This window comes from Uloborus diversus, chromosome 6 (assembly GCF_026930045.1).
Source record: "Uloborus diversus isolate 005 chromosome 6, Udiv.v.3.1, whole genome shotgun sequence".
NCBI classification, from domain to species: domain Eukaryota; kingdom Metazoa; phylum Arthropoda; class Arachnida; order Araneae; family Uloboridae; genus Uloborus; species Uloborus diversus.
Window position 1 is genome coordinate 5,451,499 of NC_072736.1, and position 21,791 is coordinate 5,473,289.

A 21,791-nucleotide genomic window follows, 5' to 3' on the forward strand; every position below is an offset into this window, starting at 1 on the left:
TATCGTCTGACCAGACTTGACTGAGAATTAATTGAAATAATGACTTAAAAATGCATATTTATTCATAATTCCTTGTGCTTAATGAGTGGATCACACCTGCCAACTCTTCCAGTTTTCCCAGAAGTTTTACAGATGTTCTTGTCTTTTTCCCTTGTTATGATTACAAGCAAAAATTTTCCAGTATTTTCGTGCTTTGCAGAACAAAAAAATTGTATCTCGCCAGTTTTGGCGCTAAGAATGCCCCAATGCAGCACCGCGCCATGTCTAAAGCCAGGGTTGCTGTAAGAGAATTCACTTGCTTCATTCAGATAGAATTCAAGAGACGCTTGTTCCATTGGATGAATATCATTTCGTAAGCTTAAGCAGTTTTACTAGAGTACGAAGATCCGAGAATTTTGAAAATGTACGTAAGTTTCGTATTTGAGAAGAAAAGCCTTTTGATCCGTCATTTTTCGCTCGTTTGATTTCAAGGAAACACCGATTGCGTTGTTGAGTGTTGAAATTGAAGTGGTATTAAAACTAGTGGGGTTATACCTTTTTCGTTCAAGATCCGATATTTCATTTGATATGACTTATCAAAAATAGGTTGCGGAATTGGGGTAGCATATATTAGAACTTCTGGTTGGTGGGCTATAATTCTCTAGCATATTGCATAAGTAGCAATAGCCCACGTTTTGCTAATAATACTAATAATTCATGTTAGAAATAGAATTTCTACAAATATCTCTACACTTACTTTTGCCCAGGTAACTGAACTTCACGATAATCAACCGATGCTTGTTCGGACCAACGATCCGAGTGAATCGGAAGTGAGTGATCGGATCGGATGGGTGATGTGACAGACTCCCGCCATTGGCTTAGCAGGGAGGCGTCTCTGCCACTTGGTGCATCCTCATTGGTTGCGTGGACGTGAGGGCATTGATGTGAATAATGATGAGGACAGACTATTTAATAGCGATCGGAGCTGAGATTCGCTCTCTCTTTTTTAAGACTCGTTCGGTGATGTCTGTCCTGTAAAAGGTAGCTAGGGTAGAGCTCTTATTGCTCGGCGAATTGCCGACGGTGCTTGGCTGATCGTATTAGGATGAGCTTAACTAACTTGCTAGTCATATTTAATTAATCTTTTTTACCTTTGGCTTCAGTTATGTTTATACAATTATATTTACCTTCTTTCACGTGTTAATAAATTTTAGTTATTTTTTAAAGAAGTCTCTTCATCAGTTATTCACAGAAAGTAGATGAAATGTTAGTTCTTTCACTAACTCTGCAAGAAGTATTACAGTTAACAGGTGGTATCATTCATCAATGGTATCAATTCAAACCTCATAAATTAGCAAAGTGTGATGCGTAGAGTTAGCCAAACTATCAATTTGAAATTCATTTTCTGTTTCGTGAATTATCTTAAACTAAGTAATGAAAAAGTCCTATTATAAACAACAATAAGTTTATTAACGATTAATAGTTGTATAAATTAAACTCAAAGAAAAGTTACTAACTCAAAGCCATATTCAAAATTAAGCTTCATCTAAAAATATTTCTAAACTCAATCTTATTTCTGTTTACTAAACCCAATTTACGATTACCAAAGATCGTGTCGAAAAAGATTTCATGATCTGCATTCCTAGATACTAGATACTAACATCAATTCAAGATACTCAATGAATACTTAAGTTCGGATAATGCTTGAAAATAGGGAAGTTTTGGATTTTTCAATTTTATTTTTATATGATAGAGTAACATGTATGAACATCATAGGTGAAAAAATTTTTGCGATACGATAAGTAGTTTTTTTTTTTAAATTAATTTTTAAAGTTCAAGCGCTTGTGACGTCAAATGGCATAGGAAGTGACGTCATGCGCTCTTCCGATGGGGGAAAAACCGAAGGACGTGCATTCGACTTCGTAGACGAAACGCAAAAGGCTTATCTCCTCGCATTTAACTCCTCGCGTTTCTGGAACATTAAACCTCTCATCCTCTCGTAAATATTCGAATATCATCATTGATGTTACTTGAGGAAGATTATTTATATTGTGCTTTAACGAATCCAGCCTCCATAGTGTGTTCAAAAGGATTATTGAATTTCTAAAAAAATAAAAATATCAGCGCGCTCAAAATGTCCCTAGCGAAAACAAGGGATCTTCGGCGGAAGGCTTCCTATTAGTGCCCTGTGACGTAAGCTCGTGACGTCTCAGAAGCGCATGGATTTTTAAAAATTCATTAAAAATCAATCACGGTGTTTTAAAATTCGGCGATGGTGAATTTTTTAGTTTTGAGGGTCAATTAACAATATCCAATAGCCAAAATATGAACATTTAATAGGTTGCAACTTCCCTATTCAATCAGATCATATGTATCGACGATCAAAAAACTAAGTTACAATTAATACATCCTGATAAATATGAACATATGAATGGGGAACTTGATGGCTTGATAATGCCAGAGTCAAAAACCCCAACTGCAATCTACCAGCAGGTAAACTAAAATCAAATGCGAGAAAGAGAGAATGAGCCAACGGCTGAATCATCGCTATAAATACAGCATACCTGATTAGCATAACTGTGTCGTCATATGTCCTTATCTTTTGATGCCGAAAGGTTGAAGAAGGGCGGTCCTTAGGTTATCATTACACTACTAACATTCACAGTAAGTTTACGTTTAAATGACTTTAGTTGTTTGTAAATTATGAGATACATATAATAAATTACTTTCATATACTTAGGATAAACTTAGTGTTTATCACCGGTTCTCTGCAAAACATTGATTGTTATAGAAAACCAAGAATAAACGCATTTATGAACTTGTATGATTTTTGTAAATTTTGTAAATGAAGAAAATTTTAATGTGCAGATGATTTAAATGTGGGTGTTACCACCCCCCCTCGAAAGTTTACATAACATCTTCCTCCCCCCTAAAAATATTATTCTCCAATAATGAGGTTTGTTTCAAAGATTTGAAAATTTTCAAGTACCCTTTGTAAAAATTTCATCAATTTGGTGTGTGTTGTGACCCCCCACCACATGAGCGGGGGCAGGGTCGTTGTAGTGAATATTATTGAAAAAATTACAGAAATATTACTTATCGAGGGATTTTATCAATTGCATATCTTGATATGCATAGATATATGTCCAAGTCCCCCCAAAGATGACTTCCTCAATTAAATCCTCCCAACTGCGACGGCACCCCTCAATTGTACTGAGCATCATCCCCCCCCCCCCCGTCCGAAAAAAGTCTCCTCTAGTGAAGAGTCAAATCCTTTAAGAATAACTTCTCTGATAGTTTCAGTGGTACTGTCAGCCTCATCCCCCCCCCCCTTCAAATGGGAACCCCAGCTTTATCATTAGAATAAATTGCTGGAATATTTACATTTCAAGATTTCCGTAGGTTTTTCCCTATTGCAGATCTTAATATATAGATCATAATGCTAGGGCTGCTAATCCCCAATAAGAGAGATGCCCCCCCTCATATTTAATTTTACCCAGCCGCCCCCCCCCCTAAAAAAAAACAAGAGTCCCTACTTAAGAGACTAAAATACTTTTTAAATAAGTTCCTTGATAATTTCAATGGCATAGTCAACTTCAAGAACCTCCCCCCCCCCACCGAAAAAATTGCTGGAACATTTGCTTATCAAGATGTTCGATGAATTTTCTATATTGCAGGTCTTATAATGTATGAGATGTAGCTGAGGTGCCGATTTCCCTCCCCAAGTGTGGTGGCACCTCTCAATTTTATCCCCCCCCCAAACAAAAGAAAAATGCCACCATCTCATTAATGGCTTAAAATCCTTCTGTAAGAAATTTAATGGCATTATCTGCGTCATGACCTCCCTCCCCCTGCAAGGGCTGTTATTATTCTTATATATTGCTATTGCTATTATTATTTGCATAAATCCCCCTCCCCCTCAAATTTATCGTGCTTCCCCCAAAACTCGACCTTTTATTGAACAAACTAAACTCCTTTTAAAATAACTTCTCTGATAATTTCAATTGTATACTCAGCATCAAGACCCCCCCCCCCCCCGACCCCCCAATGGGCACGCCTGCTTTAGCTATTATTATTCGAATAAACCAATGGAAAATTTTCTTTTCAAGATGTGTAATGGTGTTCCTCTGTAGCATATCTTAATATGCAGTTGATGTAACGAGGGGTGTCCATTCCCCCTGACTGCGATGGCACCCCTCAATTTTACCAAGTCCCCTTTTCCCTCAAGAATTGCAACCCACTAATAAAAAGACTTAAATTCTTCTAAAATAATTTCTCCAAATGTTTCTGTGGTATAATCTACCTCATGATCCCCCCCCCCCTGACACAAACACATGCGAATCCTTGTTCTAGCTATATTATTAGAATAAATTGCTAAAATATTTATTCACCAAGATGGCCTATGGCTTTTCTCTGTTGCAGATACTTATGTAATAGGCTTTGCAGTCAGCCCCCCCCCCCCCCCATAAAATGTTGAATTTAACGACCTAAATATATCGATATATAGAAAATATCGATACTTTGAGATTGATATACCGTGGTATTAAAATGCTGATATTGCCCAGCCCTAGTATATACATTTTACTGAGTTGTCCCCCCCCCACCTCCTTTTTTTAAAAATCTAAATAAGACAATGAGGCCCTTTGGAACGAAACATCTATTAGCAGTTCAGATGTGTAATTATTGAGACTTTTTGCTTGGAAAAACCTTAGGAACAAAAATTTTTTATAAAAAAAATCTCGAATTCCATGTTTGACGCTGTCCATACCTGATGTGACACTTTTTTTTCAACAAATTTGACCCCCTCCCCCACTGTCATGCTTGACCTTGCTCTCTCCTGTCCCCTTGTTGAATACCAGGCTGTTTTTTATTAGCTTATTGTTATTTTTAAAAAAAAAGTGTTATCACACTTCTTGTTACCTCTCCCTCTTTCTTGCCACAAATGGTAACAATTTCACAACCCCCTCTTCCCTCCCTCACAGCATGACATCATTTGTGGAAGGGCCCCTTTTCCAAAAACACAGCTCTCGTTTATTACTGGAGTACTGCATCAAAAATTTTAAAAAATTATTAAAGAAACAAAATGAAATAAATATGTTTAAAATAAATAAATAGAATACCTCCACAATACAAATATTTCTAAAAATATTTTTTTTATTGACCCATTCCCTTTCTCACCAGCAAGAGTTCTTTATTGCCAATCAAATTTCAAAATGAATTATAAGTTTTCATCGATTAACTTATTAAAGATGAACTAATTTTTCATTAACACACTAGTGGACCAGAAGTGAAAATAATTACCATTTGAAATTCTTCTGGAGAAATGTCCAAGTCTTGAGGTTCTGTGGCTACGTAGTCATTTACCAAAGCTAGCTCTGAACCAGAAGATGGTTTTGTGTTTTCAACTTCTAGTGGTTTAGGAAACGTGTCTTCTCCAACAGAACTTTTTCTTTCTTTAAAATCACTTTCTAACCTCAGCCTAAAATGAAACAATACATTGCGTTTCAACTACAAAACATAACATGAGGAATCTGTTACATAGTTTCAATAGAAGAAGCACTAGATTATTATTCCCAAAAGAAATAAAAGGATAAGATATTCCACATAGTATTTGTATCTTAAAATAAACAGGGGTGATTGTGAGCTCATGAAAAAATACCTGAAAATGTTTAAGAGAAAATCCAAAATATTAGCTGGGCAGAGCCGTCGATAGGCCAAAAACGGGGAGGGGAGGGATAAGCATTTGGCAGCCCCTTAATTCTTTCAAACGCATATTCTAACATGCAGAGAGAGAGATTTAGCTTCTGGTTTATCAGGGATAGTCATATTACTAGACCTTAGTACAAGCAATATAAATTTAATTGTGAAGATAGTATTCAGTTAGAAAAAGGGGGTGTTGGAGGGCTAACTCCTGGCATTTTTTCAAAATCGAAGATATAAAACGCAGTTTTAGACTATATTTTTAACTTGGGGAGGAAAGGGAGAGGAGGAAAAGGATGGCCTCTTCCAATAATTTTTACCCAAAATTAGGTTCCCAAAACACAATCGTATGTTATATTTGATTATGTTCAAAGAAAGGGGGTCCGGTGGCTCTCCCCCGGGAACTTTTCAAGATTGTTTTTTTTAAAAACAGTTTTACATGATCTATGGTGATGTTAAGGAAGGAAGAGACTCGGGGTCATCCCCGATTATTCTTTAAATTTCAAACTCCAAGCACGTTATTGTGAATTATTTCTGAATGTGACAGGTAAAGAAAGGGGGGTCCGGAGCAAAATTTGAAAATAGTAGTTTGAAAAGTGCAGTTTTAGACAATTTATGGTGATATTAAGGGGAAGAGAGATGCAGGGGGCCACTCGCAGAAATTTTTTGAAATTGAAGCCTTAAAAATGCATTTGTAGGCTTTTTTGTTAAAACTGAGTGCACTGCCAGTTTCTTGATATTAAAGCTCCGAAAACGTAATTTAAACCAACCTTCGATGAAAGGGGGGAGAGAGTTTAGAAGCGGCCTGCGAGCACTGAAATATTTCGTAATTGAAGCACTGAAAGCAAGATTTAAGATGTTTTTTGATGATGTTGGCGAGAAAGAGAGGGGCATTCTCTCGAAAAAATTTTGATCTGTAGAAAATGCAGTTTTAGAAAATTTATGGTAAGGTTTACAGATGGAGAGATTCGGAGTCCTCTGGCAAATTTTCAAAATTAAATTCAATTAACGCAATCATATGCATGTTTCAATACTGTTAAGGGGTAGGGGGTTAGGGAGATCTCCCGCAAAAAAATTTCTGAACTGAAGTTTTCTGAACTAACTAACTAAAATTTCTGAACTAACAATGAAATTTTTAAGGATTTTCGGTAATACAGTAAAACCTGTAAAGTTGACCACCTTTGTAAGTTGACCACCTGTCTAAATTGACCGCTTTTGTCAGGAACGGAATTAGTCCTATCTTATATAATGAAGGAAAACCTCTGTAACTTGACCACCTCTCTATCTTGACTACCTGTCTATCTGGACCACTAATATACACCAGCTTTGGTTTGGAGTATTGTAAAAAACCCTTTGTAAGTTGACCACTTGGCAAAAGCATTAGATTGTACTAAAAGTGTAATCAGTTATGCATCAAATAAGCAACCAAACATTTTTAAAAACACCAATGAATATTTATGTTTCTATCTAAAAACATTGGGTTTATGTTAAGTCCCAGAAAATGCGCCAAACTTCATTAAGAAGTTATTTTGTTGAAAAGTAGATTACTATTGTTACAAATGTACAAGAAAAAAATCAAAGAATTTAAGTCACTTTTTACTTATTATGAATTTTTAGGAATTGTTCATGTCAAGTAAGTAGTTTTTCATAAGCAATGAGACATTTTTTTTCTTCGATCGATTTACAGACATTTTGAATTTGTATGATAATTTACGCGTCATTCTGGTAAATAATCTCTAAAAATATTTTAAACCATTTTACTTATTGTCTTAAAGTAATGCTAAACAATGAAATGGAGTTTAAAGTATTCCAATTAGTTAAAAAATGAATGCATGGGGGAAGAAATGACAAAAAAAAAAAAAAAAACAGTTTTTGTTACTACCCTCTATAAGTTGACCACCTGTCTAAGTTGACCACCAAAGTACTGCACCACAAGTGGTCAACTTACACAGGTTTCACTGTATTAGGAAGAGAACCTCAGGGAGACTCATGGAGTTTTTTTTAATTAAAGTCCGAAAGACGGAATTTATTCGACCATGAACGATTAATTGAGAGGGCGTTTTTTGAGAGCTACGTTGGGAGCACTCTCATGATTTTTAAAAATTGCAGTCCTAAATACTCATGCGTAGGACATCTTTAATGACGTTAGCGCACAGGATGGGTTTGAAAACGTTTTCCCAGAACTTTTTCAATGAATAAGTTTTAAAAACTCATTTCCAGAGCAGCTTTGCGGATGTAAAAAGAAGAGTTTGGAGTACCCCACTCTTCCCTCAGTTTAGCTACATCCCTATCATCATTTTAAATTTTAATTGTTGATAAACATATTGTGGTAATAGTCAGAGGCGTAGCTAGACCCGACTTTCGGGGGGGGGGGGGGGGTCTTCTTTTCTATATATATATATATATATATATATATATATGTATGTATGTATATATGTATATATATATATATATATATATATGTATGTATGTATGTATATATATGTAAATTTTTTTAGTATTAAAAAAAATAAGAGTGAGGTGAAGCTTACATATTTTGGAATGGGGTGCCCCAATTCCGATACTTGTGTCAAAAAAAAAAACAAAAGCTAAGAATTTTTTATTTTTTTTAATGTTGTGGAAAATTCAACATTTTTTTCTTTTCCCTCCATTTAATTTAAAGTGAAATTTTCTAGCAATGTCTTGTCAAAACCAGTCTATCCAAATCAGGGGGAAATCAAATATCTGATGAGCGTGTTCTGCTCATTTCAGTGTGACTGCTTAATTTAGAGGCTAACAAACATCTACAAAAGCTGGCATCCCTGAAAGCTAATAGATACTTCCATTTCCACCTGTAAACTGGATGTTTGGCTTTCAATCTCATCGGTGCTCAGACTATAAAGACTATTTTTACTAACTTGGTTTGCACTAAAAGTGTGAAACAAAATAAAAAAAGACTTCTTGAATTATAACCTGCAAAAAATGAAATTGCTTTTCATGTCGTTATATTTATAGGTTGCTTTTTATGCATTTACATTTATGCTAATTCTAAAGCAGTTAATAAAATTTGAATAAAAAAGTTAGGGAAGAAATATTGGCGGTAGAAAGTTATTCGCTCAACATCATACCATCAGTTCTCCTTTCAAGTCTTGATTTTTAATTTTATTAGCTGCTTTAGAATTTACATAAATATCTTTTTGAGAGAGCAACAGCAATTTCGGGTATTATAAACAGAAGTCTTTTTTATTTTCTACTTTTTAATCTGAACCAAGCTAATAGAAATAATCTAGATTCATTTCGTTTTTAAACATTTTATTCATGTAATGCTGTGCAGTTTTTCTTTTGAATTAAAATAAAATTACCTTCAGAAGGGTCCAATGGGACTAATGCTGCTTTGCAGACTGTACTTCGTTTTCTTCACACGACGTTAACTTTCTCTTTTTAGAGCAATCCTTTTCGTCGTTTCATTTTTTTCTTTGGATTGAAAAAAGCTTGCTATCGGTGTTTCTCGCCTCATTATGCAACAACTTTCACTTAGAATGTACTATTTTAAACAGACTGTACGTTTCCAAAAGAAAACGCAGTAAATACTGGCTGAAAAATCAATGTGATTGCAATGGATACTCTGGTTAGCAAAGGTCGTTTTGACTATGACCTATGACACACACGAGGCCAGACCAACAAAAACCTCTATCGTCTCGAATTCCGTTTATGCTATCATTTTTGGATTCGAAGCAAGACCGTCGCCATAGGGGGGGGGGTGTCTCACCCTCCCAGCGATTTCATCTAGTCGGCAAAATCAGTTTCAGTCGGCATTTTCAATGTTTCGGAATTTCAAAGCTTTAATTGATGGGAATTTAAAAAAAAAAGTTAGTATATTCATGCAAAGTTATACTTTTAACCTTTTGATACTTTGCGCAAGAGAAAATAATGAATGGGATCTCCGTTTACATTCATTTTTATTTTGCTTACACTATGCCGATTGCTTAGTTTGCGACAGCTCATTTTGCCGAGACAATAAGCGGCCACTCAGAAAATTCAGCTAGAGTCGGCATTTTTGTTTTTTACATTGTTTCTGTATTCTGAATCTTTGAGTAAAGTAGTATGTAGCTTGACCATGAGCACATTTTCACCTTTTAGAGTGTATCCTGTGATCACCGACAATTATTCATCTGAAAAACATCCCCGACTGCTAATTGCACAATTTACCGACATTTACTTGAACAAATATTATTTTGCCGACACTGTATCCAGGGACACCCCAAAATTAATTTTTTGGGGAAAATTCTCAATTTTCCGAATGATAAAATACGGATATGCAATGCACACATGAAAAAGTACATTCAGTAATGTAAAAATGCAATAATATCTTAAAATTTGCCGAATCATCAGACAAATTTTGCCGAGTAAGGACTTTTATGGAAGCTCTGGGGATCTTCCAATGGGCGCTGCCTTCCTGTACTCAGTCGGCAATTTCAGCTACAATTAGCAATTTTTACTTATAGAGTTAATTCTGAATTCACTATATCTTTGATAAAAATTAAATGGAATTGTGCACTTATTTACATTTTCTCATTTTACAAACTTACAATGCTAAGCATGAGTTCTAATGAGTGTTTATTCTGTAAATTTTAAAAACAAAATTTAATCTTTAAAACATATTATTTAGAAATATCCGGGAATCTGTACCACACATTAAGATGACCTGTGAGCAGCCGAGAAGTACGATTCAAATAGTTTGTCAAAATAGTTTTATTCAATCATTATAAAGAAACCCACGGAAAGTCTCAGTTTAAAAACACTACATTAATAAAAAAGATAGCTTTGGGCAATCGACAGTCGACACATTTATAAAATTGAATCATCAATAAAAAAAAAATCCACAGCAAAGTGGGAAAAATGGAAGAAATACGTGGGGCTCTGAAATGATAGAAAAATTAAAATAGAGAGAAAGAGATTTTATTATAATACAACGTCACATTGGTGCATAGTTTAAGTGTTTGATTTTGAACACAACTTCTGAATGCACATTCAGCACCATTTCCACTTTTTCTAGGCTGACAAGTAAAAACCAAAATGGTATTCTATTCGCAGGGGTTATCCCTATTTTTTGACCACACAAGTGCATTGTGTAACTAAAGCAAGACATTTGTCCGTCAATTGTAGCACTCAGAAATGCCGTCGTGGAGACGGTGCGTAGTCACGTAGGGGCTAGGGGGTGAGATTAGAAACGTTGGACCTTCAGGGTTTTTCTGTTAAAAACCTTTTTTTGGAAGTTGGAGCTCGAGGGAAAATTAGAGAAGAGCTGTTGATGTGTGCTTAGTTAGGACAGAGGACGATCTGTCCGGGTCCGGACCCCTGCTGTGTGAACTTTATGCCTGAAGAAGGAAGAACAAAGTTATTCGTTATTAGCGTTTGGAGCTTTGATGAGATACAAGTGGCATGGAGTTTGGCAGAGGACTTGAGACTTGGGTGACTATCCTACATAGTTATTTTATTCATTATGCATTGCACAAAAAAAAAAGAAAAGACTAGTTAAAGTTTTGAACTTTATTCGCATGTGAACGAGCAATAATTCTTATTGTGGCAAGTAAGGAAAAATCTGAAAAAGCATTTGACTTTTGACTTAAATTTGAGAAAAAAAATGCTTACTGAAATGCAGCAGAAAAGATAAGATTATTTTAACGTTATATTTTCAAAAAGCATTATTTTAAGCTTTTTTTTCTTATCTTTTTTTTATAGATATATCTTCCGTTAAATATTGAAAAATAAAAGAGTTCTAAGTAGGTTACTGGGATGAAAAATTGGGTATTGAAGGTTTCAAAAAGCAAACGAAAAAGAAAGGAAAAAAAATAGAACAAATAAGTTTTTTTTTTTTTTTTTTTGTTTGTGTTGTAAAATTTCAGAAGAAAATGCTGTCTTAAAATATTATTTAGGAATATTCAAACATGTACATCATTAAAACTACCAAACCAAAGGCGGCTGAATACGTTTCAAACATTTTCTTAACCAATAGAGAAAAGAAAATAGCCAATGCGTTATAGAATTACATAACAAGTTTCAATTTTTCAATTTAAAAAAAAAAAAAACGGATAGATAAATAAACATGATAGCATCTTAGGGACCACCAGTACAAAAGTAAGGAAGATGTTTAAATAGAAGAAAAGATTCAAAATCTTGTCAGGAAAAGTCACACCAGTAACGCAGTAACTCTAATGAGTGTTCAGCAGTAAAAAATTAACGTAAAATGAAAGTTATCAAGAGATTCAGGATTCCTGATTTTTTAATAAAGTGAAAGACGTTAACTTAGGTATCACTGAAAAATACCACCTGTATTCCAAATGTTAAACGTTTAACCCTACCTCAATCTAAAATATAAAAGCTTTAAATTATCTTAGTCTGTAAGTCCAAAATGTTAACAGATTGTTTTAAGGTTGCAAAATTTTGTACTTTAAACAAGTAAAACATTAGAGTGAAAATTGAAAATTTCTTCGTGAAAAACTAAAACTGCTAAAATGTTATTGAAAAAGAAAATCTGGGGGGGTCTTCCACCTTTTTTTCTTTTAATAAATAAAATGATTTAGGGAAGTAGCTTAGGGAGGGACGGAGGAATCTCAAAACCAAACCAGTTTTTTTTTGTCTTATGGTAATGAAATGTAGTCTAAGTTGCGTTTCTAGAAAATTACTGCAAGAGGGCCCTATGACATCAATGAAGATCGTTTGAAACTTCGTTTTTTGGCACTCAATTTCAAAAGGTTGGCGGGAGAGAGCCTCTGAACTTTGTTTACCACAGATGGCCTACAATCGCATTTTCAAGGCCTCTATTTTCAAAAAATTTCAAGAGAAATCACTTCATATCACCTTTTCTTAACATCACCAATAGTCGTTTAACGTTTAAAACTAAATGCTTAGACTAAAATTCAAAAAACGTTTGGGGAAACACTCCGATCCTCCTTTCTCAAATCCTGTGGCGTAGCCAAGATTCTAATTCGAAAGAGGCCCAGGTTCTTAGGTTCTTACATCAAAGAGATTATCACATTAATTATTTTTCTTTGAATCACTAAATAGGTTTCATTATAGATTATGCTAATTATTTATATCTGCTAGTTATTAATTAATAGTTAGTAGTTTAATACACCAATACACTCCTATTCGTTAGTCTGGGTAAAATAAAAGGTGATAAATAACCTCAAAATTTATGCATGAGTAATATGATTAAAATATATTCTTAACTAGGGGACAGAAATGCTGAAATGTTTTCTCCTTCAGTATTTCTAAATATGGTATCCGGGAGCTGTCCTGCTAAAAACATTGTAAAGGCTATGTTTGTCTGCGTCAGATGAGGGAGAGGAGTGGAAGGTCTTACCGAAAATTGTTTGAAATTTAAGCTCCGAAAACTCCTTTTTTGAAAACATTACAGAACTGCTTGGAAATCGGGGGGTTGCCCCCGAAAATCTTCCGAAATTTAAAGCCGAAAAACAAGGTTTTAGGCTCTCTTTGATCTCCAAGAAGGGTTATGCACTCTTTTGGATACGCAATTGGACCCCAGACTTGAATTTTCCAAGCGTTTCGGGGCTCCTCGGCATCTCTCCCTGGGCCTCTCCCGTGACTACGCCACTATTCAAATCCATCAAAGCTGACTCTACAGAATTTCTTTCTTTTTTTTCAAGACCTACGCTCTTAAAATTTTTCCTGGGGGCAGCCCCTGAACATCATCGCAGAACGCGTAAAAATACGTTTTTCGAACTTCATTCTCAGAAAATTTTTGGGGAGAGTCAATGAACCCCACTCTTTCCCACAACACTAAAAAGATGTCATTCCCTTCTCCTTTCCTTAATATCACTAACGGTAGTCTATGATTGCCTTTCTGGAACTTTAATTTCACAAAATTGCCCAGGGAGTGCCCCTGAGCCTCAGCGAGACCAAACATGACTTACAATCGCCTTTTTAAGTCTTCAGTTTCCAAAAATTACCCGACCTGCTCTCCCCTAACATCATCAAAGATTGTCTAAAGTTTCATTTTTAGAACCTTCAGGGGCAGAAACCCCCGAACACCGCTATTTCTTGCCTAAAACTATTAGCACGATATAAGTACGAATCATTTTGCAAACTCTCTTTCTCCGCATACAAGCGATTCTTCTGATTTGTATACTTAAAATCCCTATTTGTGCGACATGGAAATGTTCAACCAGAATCAAGGTACTCAAAAAATACCAAAACGGGTGATTACCATGAGGGTTCCCCCCCCCCCCAATTTATATACAACATAATTAATTCACCATTATATTACAAGATTTATTGAGTAGAAAATGTTCTTATGTGTTAAATATTATATGGATAAAGTGTTTTTTTTTTTTCGAATTTCCTCAAAATGTCTCATATAAAATTCCTTGTAATTCCTCATTGCCGTTTTCTCTAGCTAATCTGCCACTGTCCACGGGAGATCTGTAAATACCTACCCTCCAGTGCCAGATCTAGAGGGAGGGGGAGACAGGGTTTTGCCCCAGGCGGCGACTTCTAAGGGGCGGCAAATTCACACTATTTTTATGTTTTTTCTTTGAAACTCTAATTTAAAACTTGATGGAAGATGGATAGGGGTGGCAGTTTCGAGATTTGCTCTGCCTCGGAAAAAATGCAGATCCGGCACTGCCTACCCTCTATCCTAAAGTGACCTTAAATGGCCTAAAAACTGCGTTTTTAAAACTTTAATTTCGAATAACTACTGGGGGATGGCCCTCAAACCCCCCATTCATTTCCTTCGCGACAGTAAAAATGGCATAAAATCTTTGTTTTTAGGAATTTTTACGGAAGAACTCCCAAAACCACCCTTTCTAGAAAAAAGTCCAAAATTGACTCCAGCAAAAAAGGTAATGAGAATGAACCCGCGATCCTCTTGCTTCTTATAAACCAAAGCATAAAGTCACGTTTTTAGTATGCCAATTTTGGAATTTTTCCAGAGGACAGCAAGTCTATGAAATTAATGCATCCCTTTAGCATCACTGAAGCTTGTCTACAATTGCATGTTCCAGACTTCAATGTGTAACGAATTCTGGTCAGAGGCCCTGAATATATATATATATATATATATATATATATATAGTCAGTCGGCCAAAATCAGTTTCAACACCCCTCCAAACGAATGTACCTGGCGACGGCCCTGATTCGAAGCCCAATGATCTTTAAAGCAGCAAACAAAAACATTTTCTTCAACTCAGAAACAGAGGAATTGTCTTCAAGAGCTGAGGAGGCAGTGGAAAAAAAGTTAGAAATGCGTTCCACGAATAGGCTTTCCAGGAAGATTAACCAAAGGACAGTCGTTTCGCGCACTTTCTTGGAAGAAGAGTAAAGGGGTGAAATTCACAGGTTTTACATATGTAAGATGAACATTTCAAGTTCATGGTTAAAGGTCCTTCAAGTTAAAAGCCATTTCGCTGTTATCTGGATTAGTACTGTTCTTTGGTTGCTCTCTTTCTTAAAATTGCGATTCCTTAGAAAACCGAAATGATAGGAATGAAATGAAAGTATAAGTTTTTTTTCAAGTGATGAAAAAAGGAAATCGTAGAATACTGGCCAAGTTAGATTTGCTGCAATTGGTAACCCCAAGAGGATAAATAATGAATCCAAAAAAAAAAATCAGGGACCAAAAAGCAATAAAAGACTTTTTCTTGAAAAAGATATGCTTAAAGTTTCTTTTACTGTCAAAATGATTCCTTAAACTCGCAATAAAGCACTCAATAATGTAATAATAGAATAAATACTTAACAAAACTAATAAAGAGGAATTTTAATCAAGAGCCCATATTGTCTTTAGTATCGATTTCAAATTTTCACCATCATTTTTCATATTTCAAATTTCTATAAAAAGTTTCTTAAGCCCCCGTATTTCAAAACTCTTTATCTCGACTTTTTTTCTTTAATGTGAAATTCGAAATATACAGATTCGACTGTATGCAATATTCCCACTGCGCGGCTCATTCAATTAAATATATTTAACAATTTGCAGAATCTATGACAAAGAAAGGCTGCATATACGTGGATTTAACAAATCAATCTCATTTCTAAAGCGAAGTGTCAAATTTCACTCAATTATCAAAAAATTGTCGCAGCAGAGGGAGACGTGTTTATGCTTGAGGGTCACACATGGAGCAGATTTTCAAAGGCATTGGGGGGGGGGGGGGGGGCGAAGGGAATTTTTGACCTTTGTTTTACTCAGAAAAAAGTCGTTTTGTTTTTTCTTTTTCTTTCTTTCTCTTCCCTCTTCTTTTTCTCTCTTTTTTTTTTGAGGACTAACGTTTCTGGGGGGGGGGGGGTTGTCCCCAAAACCCCCCCCTTATCTACGCCCCTGGTAATAGTGCCTTCCAATTTTCCTTTGCCAAACACGATTATTTGCTTGGATTTTCCATAGTAAAATTTTCAATATTTTTGTTTTCTTAAAATACAAGCATCTGCGCCTCCAGAAAAAGAACTTTTAACATTTTGAACGGTTGTAATAATTTTCTGTGATACCTTAGGTCTTATTTATTCCACTTAATTTTATTTTAAATGTGCCTCCTGCATCTCTTGATCAAACTTAAATTTACTTACGATTTTTAGGTTCAAACATCTAGAACTTTTGGTGTGAATATTCATAACAATACTTTCTCTTTGCATTAAACCGTTTTTTTTCTCTCTATTTCAAATATATTTTGCCAACCTATTCAGTTTTCTCTGTTAGCAAAAATATGAAATTTTAGTTCTTGAAGACAATTCCCAAAGGTTTAAGAAAGTTCTAGTAACTTAATTCATTGTATTACAAACATTGAAAATTATCCCACTACCTAACCGGTGGACAAATTGTTCTCCAAAGTAGAAACTCCAACAGAATCATGCGTTTGTTTACACAACACGATGATTGGACGTCATTGTTACAGAGTTGAGTAACGTTTTGCTAAGTGCATGTGAACAACTATTTTAAAAGGTTTCATAGTTAGAATAAAATGGTGTGTTGTTTCACAGTGATAATTTATGCATGTGATTCGATAAACGTCACATCATCACGTGGTGGGATTGGGAAACATATTTAAGTGAGTGCACCCAATCCATCAATCTCTTATTCTTATCTTATTCTTATTCAGTTTTGATGTCGCCGTAACTGCAGTTCGGTGTGTTACTGGGAGAGGTGTGTTCCAGTTTCTCATCAGTTCCACATTATCAAGTGGATTTCATTTTTAGAAAACTGTAGGAAATAAGTTCGTTGTGCCTGGCTAAAAGAGCGGGCAGGTTCCATTGGTCACTTTGAGACATTTTCATAGTGAAGGAAATGAAAGTGAAAGTTTCTTCCACGGAAGTTGATGTTGTTGGACATAAGCTTCACAAGACTGTCGAAGGTTCACGCTGGATTGCATTAAAAGGTGTTCTGGAGTCTGGCTGGACTGGATATCCGAGTGTAAGGGTTCTTCACCCGATGTGGCGGTTCTTGGTGTCCGAGAGGTCAAGTCTATAGGAAGGGTAGCATAGCGGCTAGTCACAAGTGGTACAGGCTGCAATCAAATTTCACGTAGGATCCTATGGAAGGATCAGGCCTTCACATTTTTATTTGCCAAGTATTAAGGAATGAATATCCTGAGTGGTATGAACTTTCATCTAAAGTTTTATCAGGACTTCTATTTTTAGGCATTGGACTCAAGGTGGACTAGCTTTTGACTAGTCCGTAAAGTTTTGGAATTGAACGATACTGTATTATGAAATGTGTTCCTATAAATGTTCTAGTGGGGGTTTATTTTCAGTCAAAATGTTTGGGTTTAAAAGTAGCTTATTTACCCTTGTTGATATTACAAGTTTTAAGATATATTTATTTTTATTGAATGAAATTGTTTTTGACTGTTAAATGTGTTTTTAATTCCATTCCCCCCCCCCCCCCCGAGCTGATCACTCCACAATTTCCGTTGGGCTTGCAACAACCCGTTTTAGTTCCTCAAACTTTGGGTACTTCATCCACGGCAGCACGCGAGTCCAACATTCTCCACTTAGCAATGATTTTCAGGACAATATTTTTCATCAAAAAAATTATATGTGGGAATGTTTCGGCGGCCCCTACGAAGCCATCCTATTTTATTTTTTTAAAAACTGAAGAACCAAGAAGCATGGTTTTGTATAACCAGGGCCGCTGAGAGACAAGGCGTGCACCATGTTAGTTTTGTCGCCGGTCCTCCCTCCCAGTATGCAAATTTTACTTTATGCACAATACTCTAATTTGAGCCGGGCCCATAGTTTCCGATTGGGGGGACATACCCACTCTGCGTCCTAGTGAATAGTGTACTAAATACTCTCTTTTTTATGCATTAAAAAATGTTCGAAGCTTACATTTCCGCGGCCCTTACTTAGATAATTTTAATAAAAGAGAATCAAGGATGTTCCTAAATTGTATTTTAAGATTACATTTTCTATTCCAATTTTACAGAAAAGATACTTTTGGCACTATTATTTGAATTTTTCATTAAAAATTACTATTAATTTTCTAAACAACGAAGAGTTTGCCTTTTTCTTTGTTTGTTGCATTGCTAAAATGAAATTGGCGGCACCACTTCCGAAAAACTGGAAAGGGGGGTTAGCACACCCCACACCCCCTGGCCTCGGCCCTGTAGCTGGGGTTGTTATATAAAATAAAAAAAAATAGAATAATGGAAACAAAATAAAATACAGTCTCAACAATTCAGCATTTAGTGCTTTGATATTTGACTCTTAAAAGCATGGAATTTTGTTTAAAATGTTTAATTTTATAACTTTTATAAAGTATAAATAATTTTTATTTGCTTGCCACTTAACTAGGCATAGCAAGAATCAAAAATGCAAAAAATCCAATTCCCATAGCAGATGCAAAGATATTGCAATTTTCAAAATGAAGGCGTTAAACGTACAAAAACAGCATATAAAAGAGTTTATTTAAGTAACATTATTTTGGAATTGTATTTTAAAACTCTAAAATAAACATATTATTAATAACTATCCACATAATAGAAGAAAAAAAAAACTAAACTAGATTCAGCTTTTTGACATTTCGAGTCATACATTATTTCAACTAAAATAAAAAGAAATTTCATTTATTTGCCTCCTTTTAAGAGTAGTTTGTATAAAAAATGAGAAAAATTCAATTCTCATATTAAATGCAAAGGATCACATTTTTCAAAACAGAGGTATTAAAAGTATAAGAATGGCAAATGCAAGAATTTCTAAAATATTTTTCATTTAAATAATAAATGACAAAAATATAATTTTTAAAGTAAAATAATTTCAACAGGATAAAGATTAGTAAAAATTATCGACTAAATAGATTACAGTAAGGAAAACTTAAAGTAAGGAAAAGAAATTTCAGAGGCAAAATAATAAAAGCATGACAAAAAATAAAAGAATTTTAGTGCATAACCGGAACACAATCACCAGTGAATAACATTAGTGGCAAAAAAAGGATAAAAAAAGCAAACTTAATAACAAAAGATTTTAATCATTTGCAATAAAAAACGTCAAAATTCATTAAAAATTTGGTTTTATGAATGAAAAAGCCAAACAGAAGATTTATAATTAAGAAAATAACAAGTAAACAAATAAATACAGCGAATTTATTTTTTAATGAATACCAATACAATGAAATATTCATATCAACCAAACAAATTTTCAGTATTAATTGAATTTTTGTTTCAATTAAATTCCATTCAACAAACGGGTAAAAAACTTTCAACTGCAATTAAGGAGCATTATGGTGAAATAAAGAAAATTCACAAAATAAAAATAAAAGAGGATTGCAAATGTTTCTGCAAAAAAAAAAAAAAATGCATTTCTCAGCCTAACTATTTACAAAGCACAAAACTTTTAAGAAATTTTTGTTTTCTGACATAAATTATTGTTGTAGGTTTCATATATTTCTAAATGAAGGATTTTTTTAAAAAAACTTACACATCATTCTTATATTCTGCTCTCTGAAATGTACAAGCTAATTAAATTTTAGAGAAAAAAATTCCACAAAATACATACATTTTTTGTCTGTCAATAGCTTGCTTCACCCTTATTGCTTTCTGTCCGCTGTAGATTTTACAAACAGCTTCATAAAGAAATAAAAAAAATTTCAATTTTATTCAATATTAAAATTTTATCATTATTTATAGCAACTTCTGAATGAATTTGAAAAGTTAATATTGCAAGAAGGTAAAGATAAACCTACACAGTGCAATGAGGATTTAGAATATTTTTGATCATGACATTGTTTTCAAAAATACAAAAGTCAATTTAATATTTATTTAGTTTACTACAACAGCATGCAAATTTAAGACAATTTTTCTACAAATTATCTTAAATATTTAGTCTTGACAAGAAACATATGAACCATTTTAAGAAGTTTTAATAGTAATTTAGAGCTTAGAAATATTTTACCTTTTAAATATTGGTTAATCAAAGATATCACAGCTTCTTGGTGCTCCTTCAATTGAGGTAAAACAGTTTTCTTAACTGAAATAATATCAATTGAATCATTGGTGAACGATGTCAAATTGATTAAAATTGTTTAGACTAAAAAAAACATAAATTTTGCTCCCACAAATGAAAATAAATCATTCATCTTTGTTATCATTCAACACCATAAGGACTATATTCAGTAAATTACCGCCCAATAGCCAGGGCTAAAGCAGAAATACATGAAATACACCGCCAGCTCAGTCATTTCCAGCCGAGGACTGCAGTTTCGTGCTTATTAGCCTGGCATAGGAAAGTGACTGAGCTGTAGATGGAAAATCTCTTAAGGAAGCCAAGAGTGCCAAACAAACTGGTATCTAATATAGAATTAGCGCAGACCAGACGAGCGACCGAAGCAATGGTTCGGTTCAACTCGAGGATTGAGGGCAAGGCATGGTATATTCAGTAAATTACCGGCCCAATAGCCAGGGCTAAAGCAGAAATACATGAAATACACCGCCAGCTGAGTCATTTCCAGCCGAGGACTGCAGTTTCGTGCTTATGGAGAGGTCGTGCTTGCTCGGAGAGAGGTCCTTAAGAGGTTTTCCATCTCCAGCTCAGTCACTTTCCTATGCCGGGCTGATGAGTGCTAATAAGCACGAAACTGCCGTCCTCAGCTGCAAATGACTGAGCTGGCGGTGTATTTCATGTATTTCTGCTTTAGCCCAGGCTATTGGGCGGTAATTTACTGAATATACCATGCCTTGCCTTCAATCCTCGAGTTGAACCGAACCATTGCTTCGGTCACTCGTCTGGTCTACGCTAATTCTATATTAGCTACCAGTTTGTTTGGCACTCTTGGTTTCCTTAAGAGGTTTTCCATCTCCAGCTCAGTCACTTTCCTATGCCGGGCTGATAAGTGCTAATAAGCACAAAACTGCAGTCCTCGGCTGGAAATGACTGAGCTGGCGGTGTATTTCAACCATAAGGACTGTTACATTCATTCAACAGGGCTCGCAATCAAGAGTGGTCTGCTGGCCTTGGACCACAGAATAAAATTGTACCAGCAAAATAAAAATTTCACAGGTCCATGGGACCAGTGAAGTTTGATTTGAATCTATTGAAAGTTTGTACTTTTATTTGCAATGTTTAGGTTTTCTTAGCAAGAAAAGGTTAAAAAACTACTACAGCATTATAATATATTGTTTTTACCTTTTGTTCTTTGTTGTTGAGAACTACTAATTGACCCCAGATTGGCATGTTACTTTATTTAGTTTTCTTTTATTTTTTATTATTTTAAACCTAGATACTAACTTGGACCACTAAAAGTTGGTATGAACCAGTGAAATTTTGTAGTTGCTGGTCTATTGAACCAGTGTCGTATCTTTCTAAATTTCTACCCATGCTCTACATACCTCTAACAATATTTTTTTCCTCCCCACAACAATAAACTACTGCAATATGACATCGCTTATCAACCAAGCCATTGCCCCCCTCCCCCCATCCAAATACTTCAAGGATTCCAAATTCTTTCCAAGATCTTCAAAGAGGGACAATCCCTCACCCAAGGCCGAATTTAGCTCCATTCCGCCCCTAGGCAAATTTGAAATCTGCCCCCCCCCAAATAAAAGCAAAAACTCAAAAACATGCAAAAAAGTGTGCCTGAAATTTATATTCGAGCTTATGAAGAAATGATGACGTTTCAAATTCAGA

At 34.9% G+C, this 21,791-nt stretch overlaps 1 protein-coding gene across 2 annotated transcripts in view; it reads right to left on the minus strand.

The window, feature by feature from the left end:
- LOC129224205 (syntaxin-18-like) overlaps window positions 1-21,791 on the minus strand; it is a 45,727-nt gene that overhangs the window by 8,707 nt on the left and 15,229 nt on the right. For both annotated transcript variants that reach the window (XM_054858622.1, XM_054858623.1), the window contains exons 4-6: window positions 20,061-20,135; window positions 19,665-19,731; window positions 5,281-5,458 (exon numbers count right to left, since the gene is read on the minus strand). In XM_054858622.1, coding sequence (XP_054714597.1) covers window positions 5,281-5,458; window positions 19,665-19,731; window positions 20,061-20,135 — 320 coding nt within the window. The remainder of the gene's footprint in view (window positions 1-5,280; window positions 5,459-19,664; window positions 19,732-20,060; window positions 20,136-21,791) is intronic.